A 7,500-nucleotide genomic window follows, 5' to 3' on the forward strand; every position below is an offset into this window, starting at 1 on the left:
TCTCTATTTTCTCTTTTAATTTCTGATCATGTTTCTATAGATTAAAGTAGATTGTAATTTTTATTATTATTGTTTTATCTGATAGATTTACCGTGTTTAAATAAAAATAAAGTTCAAGTTCAAGTTCAAGTTCAAGTTTAAAAAATTAAAAGATGTGGGGGTGCCATTTTGGTTTTCTTACAGGAATATCTGTAATGTCAAAAAACCCAACTTAATTTGGAAGGCCACAGAAACCCACGAGTAAGCCACAGAGAATACAAGTTTAGGGTTGCATTAACTTTGTTGAGCACAGAAGAAGCTCCACTTGATGGTTTAGTAAGGGATGCTATTTATCAACCAGATTTCAGAATTCACTCTGTTATTAAAGTACTTATGATAACATTGTTATTGTAATGACAGAATTGATCAAGACAAGGTAATACCAAGAAGAATACTTGACCTCTTCACTTCAGTACAACCATGAACAAATTATACTTTTTAGCATTCAATAATTTTAAAAATAAAATTTATCCTACCTTCAACTTCAACTTCAACTTCACCCAGGGAACGTTTATCTCCAGATGTCTTAAAAACATTTTTCTCCTCATTAATTTTCTCTTTATGCACAGAATGTTTGTAAAGTGCACCTGATGTGACTGCAGATAGCTGTTGCTCTGCTCTCTGTAGTTTTGCACTACCACTTGAATCCATTCCTACGTACATGTATAAATTAACCACAACAGATGATTCAATTTCATTACCCTGAAACATTGACTATGCAATCTATTGAATATGCAAATGTTGAATCTCACGAGTAATGTTATTAAGTTGAACATACTGTTACAGTAGTAATATTATTTATTTCATGAAAGATTCATCTTTACATGACTTTCAGTGTCGGCTATTGAGGATGTTTCCTTTTTGCATCTGAACATACAAGTCATGTACAATGTAAAATTAAGTTGTCATTAAGAATGGCCACTGTTTTTGTCTCATTAATATAACAACCCTTCTGTTTTGTCAGAATTCTGAACTTTCATTTTTGGTAAACTTCACTGTGAAGACAGTGACCAGTTTCCTTTTAACCATCACGAAAATGTTCAGGACATCCAACCTTTCATTAATGTCTCAATGTCAATAAAAAGGAAAACTGTCCCTTAATTAAAGACTATGAATATAATTGGGGATAAGAGCACAGGCATTCCTGCAGAATAACTATATTAGTTGTACAATCTCATAATTAAATTCACCTCTAATGAGATCTACATGTAACAAGAGCTCTCAACCGCTCAGCTCACAAATGGCTTAATAGTGCAGGTACATGTAAGTTTACCACAGCCCTGCCAACTATCCCTGGGCCAGTTTTCCCGGGAGTCTCCTTTCGTTTTCATCAAAACTCCTGGTCTCCTGATTAGAGCACCAAATCTCCCGGGAAATACCAACCATGGCCTTTTTCAAAAGGCAAAAAGGAAAATAAAACAAGAAGTGGATTTAGAGTTCTCATTTGAGCTGTTCTCAATTGACAAACTTAAAACAGAGCGACCAAATTGAGAATTATTTTTAATGAGTATCATAATTGGTTGGAAATCAACCAATCAAATTGCTCAATACATGGTACAAAGCTGACGTGGTTATGAGAACAATAGCAATACAGTAAGTAAATGCTGTTTTAACCGAGAGACGTGTGGAACATTCAGAAAGCCTAACGGCTCGTGTTTCCCCCTACACTTCTTTCATGCTCTAGCCGCTTCCTGCGTGCTTTACAACAGAACAGAGCACAGTCAAGGCTTCTTTATTTGTTAAATTATGTATAAATGACAAAAGTATACAATTCTCAGAAAAAGGCAATGTATTACCTCTAAAGCTTTAGATTTTATTGGTCAATTATAATACATACATGCATGTACACACACATAAAATTAATGTTTATATTACCATTTTTTAAATCTTGTACCCGTATATAAGTCTGCATTTCTAGCATTCTAACTCATACATAATCATAAATAACCTTTACAGTACATTCAAATGTGTACTTTTCAAGTATGATTTATATAAGTTTGAATACTTAAACAGGAGCGTTCCTTTGTTGTGTTAACACACGCTTGTCTGCCTGTTTTTGGCAAAAGTGAGTGGGAAAAAAAAAAAAGAAGTATATCCTAAGGTACATGTACAGGGACTCTTGGGTGTTCAACGTAGCTGTGAGACGCAAAACAGAAAAACCACTGTACCTATCTCTACACTGGAAGTTCTTTTTTGGCCTGATGTCCTTGCATTTTTTCTGTTTGAAGTCACTGCTGCTCCTGGGATTTCACTAGGCTGTTCTTCAACCAAGCTATCTGCAGCAGACGCTTCAGAAGTAGAGCTCTCTGATAAAGAGACCAAATTGCACAGTCATTGGACGATTCTCCCAATATCAACAGTTACTTTGACTACTGGTATTTTTTTTAAAAACAGCAACTACAAATTGAGGTTGGAGCCATTCAGAAAATGATTTTAGATCACACAATGAACTCTTTTTTTTTTTAGGTACTCAAAATATTCTCATTCTGGATGAAAACACTTCCTTTATTATTGACTTTATCTACAGTCTATTAGTTTTACCTTTATTAGTGGTTAATAAGATGTTTATTCTAAACTTTTTTGCATACATAACATCATACATGTAACACATAATCATTAATTTAGCTGGTGTATTAACTGCGATTTTCATAATTCTGTGGAATCTCATCTTCAAGCGCCAATGGCCAATCAACTGATACATGTACATAATTTAAACTGAAAGTGACATTGTGCAGGTTGAGTACAGTTTTATCAAAACATCAAGTCTAGGGAGAGAAACAATAGTAGGGCAAACTACTCTGGCATGAAGAAATTCATTCTTTCACCCTTAAGAGGATCCCCATTGACAAGTGAAATCATCTGGGATTAGACAGAGTAAGCCTACAAGTAACCCTCTTACAGTAGTGGGCAAAGGGTAAAAGGGAGTAGACAGAGCTTTATAGACATTAAGGATAACAATAGCATTATTGAGCTACTCTATCTCTTGACTACTACTTGCTCTTGACTACTATTTTACATCTTAAATTCCCATGACCTGCTCCCATCTGACTTTGTAGCTCGGTTGGTAGAGCCGCGGTGATCTAACCTGAAGGTCATGGGTTCAATTCCCACCCTGGTCAGAGTTTTTCTCTGTCCTCGTGTAGGCCCATTTCCATTAGCAGCGCTAACGCTCACATGGTTCATATGGGTAGAAAACTAGCAATTCACATTACCCTCTAATAGTTAAAGGAGAACTGAAGGTTAGAAGATCACTTTTTTTCGTGTCTTATTATTGTCGAAGTAGAAAGTCCTTTTCCTAAAAAAAATAGGAAAAATCCTTTTTCATCTTGAAAGGCCTTGAATTTGCCCGAAATCCTTGGTTGTTTTTCCAATTTGAACGTCTTCCGGTTACTTCCAAAAAAGGAATGTCTGCCGCTATGTTTTGACGTCATTGCGCACAAGCAAATGCTCCTGGGGCTGGGGCACAAAAACATCGACATGTTGCGTTGCAAATGGTGAAAATGTTGCGTGCGTTTTGGCCGGCCCGTTCAAGACATGTCGCAACGTCATACAAAAATGTTGCAAGATGTTGCATTGAAATGTTGCGAGCGTTTGGCCAGGAATTTAACTAAAAGATCTACATATAGCTTAATATCTATTAACGTTAGATGTGCCGGCAGATCAAGCTTTTCGTTGTATAATGCACCATTCTAGCTATTCGACCGTGCATGTGTTTGCCAAGAGAAGTGTTACAAACTGCCATCGTATGTCTGCGTATGTACATGTAAACACATTACTCTGTTCGTAGTATTGTGAATTTTCAAACTTAAACATCTTTGTGATCGTTGCCGAGTTTATAAAACCCATCTTGAGGCGTGATTGCTATTCACGGAAAGACGTGTCCCAGTTGCTTGCAAAAACAACGTTAACTCTTCGCTTCACTTCTCTGGCGCCAGGTTTGCCACTGAAATCTCCCGAATAAAGAAAACATAGCTCACTCACTGGGTATAAATGGAATCGATGGAGTCACAAAGTTAACATTTCATCAATTACATGGAACTGTCGCTGTGACAATGCTGGATATTTGGCAAGTTTTCCCTTCTAAATTCGGATGAGCCATTCTTTGAGAAGGATTTCGTTTTTAACAGGGAAACGATGAAAACTTAACTCTTTTGGTGTCTTAGAGTTATATTAGAACAGCCCACAATAACGCACAGAATCATTTTTCAAGTTTCCCGCTTTCAAGCAAGTGAGCGCAATGACGTCACCCTTAGCGCCCAAGCCTGCTATAGTACAGCCAAAATGGCAAATTTCCATCGAGTGATCAATACGGGTCTTTCTGGCCTCATAAAGACGACAAAATGTAAGAAACCCCTCAAATACTCGAATATTTCCTTTAACTAAGTCAGGCACTACAAATTTGGCGAAGGAAAAAAATTCCATTTTTATCTTCAGTTCTCCTTTAACTCTACTGTAAATGATTCATTGTTAAGTTGTTTGCGTGAGAGAGCGAGGGGAGGACATCATGAATCGGTTTATAGTTGGTTTTGATTGGCTACTGGAGGAAAGAGGTACGTTTTCTTTCATTGCATTTTGGTATAAAATTGTTTCAAGCACTTGTTTTTGTTGTTTTTTCATGGTTTTGCATTACTTCAGTGTGTGTTTTAAGTTTCCCTTTGTTCTTGCAATTGATTTCGTAGTATTATTGTTTTCTTTCAATCCTATGTAATAATTTTTTTAATGTAATAATTGTGCTTTCAGTTTTTACGGTTATTTCAATAAAAGGATCATCAAACATGAAATGCTTGTACAAACTTTCCTTTGGAACCTATACTAAAGACAATCTGTTACAAACAGCTTTACAGTTCATTAGCACTAATGTATCTTAATTATATTTTAAGCTGTATAAAAGACTGTATAATATATGTACATTACAGATATAACACTGAAGGGCCAAGGTCCAGCTCCTACCTGTACAGCCGAAAGTACTTCCCACGCATAACCCAAAACCTCTTGATTGTGTTTCATCGAATATCAACATTTATCTACATGTAATCAAGTACCTTGAATTTCCAGAACTTTCCTGCAGGTCACATAGTTTTCCTCCTCTATGGTTGTCCTCAGGCTTATTGTCTCCAGGCCGAGTTTCCGCTTCATTTCATCAGTTACAAGGTACTGCTCAGCCATGCTATTGATGCGACCAGAGAGATAGTCATTCCATAGATGATCAAGACCTTCTAAGGTTCGGCAATCCACAATGATTACCAGAGAGCGGAAGTTGACAATCTCTACGTGTAGCTGAAAGGTTCGTTCGAAAACGTCAATTAACTCGGCCAATCCATTTACAAAATCTGTGGAATAGGGATGGTATTTCTCACGGAGTTTGATCTGCGCAGTTAACATTTCATAGAAATCTTCCAGTTTTTCTCCCTCCAGATCTCGTGCACTGATTGCGATCTTCATAAGCCTGCCTGCAAATAAAGGTAGATATCATCAATCTGTGGCCTACGTGCAATACCTTGATCGGAACCCTTAGCAACTTCATGAAACAGAGCCAAGGCTCATGATGGACCTGCATGTGTCTCGCTTTGTACCTCAGAGAGAACCTGTTGCGTAGATTACCAACAGATGTAACACCCATTTTGCTCAGTTCATAGAGCATGATACGTGTACACTGAAAGAAAATAATGGCCTTAAGAATTTCTCTTCACTCTTTTTGTCTCCTTCATGTATTTGAAATTGCATGTGCCATTATTCCCCGGATTGCCAGGTATTGATGAATAACAAGGGGTTTTAAACAAAACGAAATTACAATAATATGAATGGTTTAATCTCTTTGAAAGCTAAATGTAATAAAGAGAAAGACGAGAAAGAGGACTAGTTGCAATGACTACTTACAATACATTCTACGTTTCATCTCTACTTGAAGGCTAAATGTACATGTAATGTAGAGAAGGGAGAGAAAGAGGAATAGTTGCAATGACTAATTGCAGTACGCTCTCTCATTAAAAATGTCAACTGAAGTTATTGCTATCTCTGAAACTTAGCTGCAAAGGTCTAATACTGATCTTTTCAAACTTCTACCTAAAAGCTGGTTTGCAGAGTGAGTTCATTTCCTTGGACATTGAGAGCGTAGTGTTAAATCAATAATTATTGATAATATCACACACCAAGCTTAGCTGTAGAGGAGGACAATGACAAGCATTTGAGCACTAACAGCCCCCTTTTTGTTATTGAGCTTGACCTAGTTGACAGTTATCCCTCCATTAACTAAAGGAAAAGTGCATGAGTTGTACTTCAAATTAATTTTTGGAGTGATCTCCGCCATCAATAGTGTAGAATGATTCAATGTATTATAAGAAAAGTGTTACATGTACATGACTTTGTAAAAGGCATAAATTATTATCACTCAGGGGTGAAATACATTGTAGATAACAATTAAAAAATAGGATTCACATTGAGGGATGGTTCTGACAGGTTAGGGCCCGGCACAGTAATTAATGTACTTGACATTTACGACATTCAAAATTCCTGCAAACAAAATAACACCTATTCTAGTGCAACTCATAACCAAGCAGATTACAGAAATTATTAATTTTGTTTATACAGTTACAACTTAAAAACATTTTTAAATAAGACAAAATTGATCAAGAGATTAAAGTCATGGTCTGGTTAGCCCGCAGTTATCCAAACATGTTTGGGAGAGATTGAAATTTCTTAACATCCAAAGCAGAAGGAGAGGTCAACGTGGCGGAAACCACCTCAGAACTATCTACAACCGACCTATTGATGTCGTAAATATTTCAACTGAACGCAATATCAACATACATAGGAACTCAGTAAATTTTGGAAACCTGATTAATATTCCAATTGACTCTTCAGCAAACTCAACAGCAGTCCTCCCAAGGGTAAACTTCGCAGTTTGGAATGCACAGTCTTTGAATAAGAAGTCATCTCTTTTGTGCGACGTAATTCAATCGAATAGATTGGACATTTTAGCTGTAACTGAAACATGGCTAGCGAAAGACAATAACACTGCACTCAGCGATTTCTTAAACAACATGACGGATTACACCTTTCACCACACCCTGCGATTAACTGGCAAGGGAGGGGGTGTTGGTCTATTCTTTCGGAAACAATTTACCATCACAACGAACCAACGATCTCTGTTTACATCATTTGAGCATATGGATCTGTCCGTCGCCTACAACAACTTCCGCATGCAAATGATCGTCCTTTATAGACCTCCACCGTCAAGAAAAAACAACCTTTCTACTGCAACATTCTATCAAGAGTTCTCTGAACTTTTAAGCGGTATTTCCTATAATATACAACCATTAATAATCGCTGGAGATTTCAATTTTCACCTTGACGACTCCACCAATCTCGACGCGATCAAATTCATAGATCTACTAGACTCTACCGGTCTAGTGCAGAATGTCAAAGGTGCTACACATAATAAAGGACATACCTTAGATCTGG

The 7,500-nt window shown here is 37.0% G+C and overlaps 1 protein-coding gene across 1 annotated transcript in view; it reads right to left on the minus strand.

Annotated features, from left to right (window-relative positions):
* Positions 1–7,500, minus strand: part of LOC138013837 (ankyrin-1-like) — a 109,644-nt gene that overhangs the window by 98,897 nt on the left and 3,247 nt on the right. The window contains exons 3-5 of the mRNA XM_068860888.1: positions 5,082–5,489; positions 2,208–2,345; positions 516–692 (exon numbers count right to left, since the gene is read on the minus strand). Coding sequence (XP_068716989.1) covers positions 516–692; positions 2,208–2,345; positions 5,082–5,489 — 723 coding nt within the window. The remainder of the gene's footprint in view (positions 1–515; positions 693–2,207; positions 2,346–5,081; positions 5,490–7,500) is intronic.

Source organism: Montipora capricornis, chromosome 1 (genome assembly GCF_036669925.1).
Source record: "Montipora capricornis isolate CH-2021 chromosome 1, ASM3666992v2, whole genome shotgun sequence".
Classification (NCBI taxonomy): domain Eukaryota; kingdom Metazoa; phylum Cnidaria; class Anthozoa; order Scleractinia; family Acroporidae; genus Montipora; species Montipora capricornis.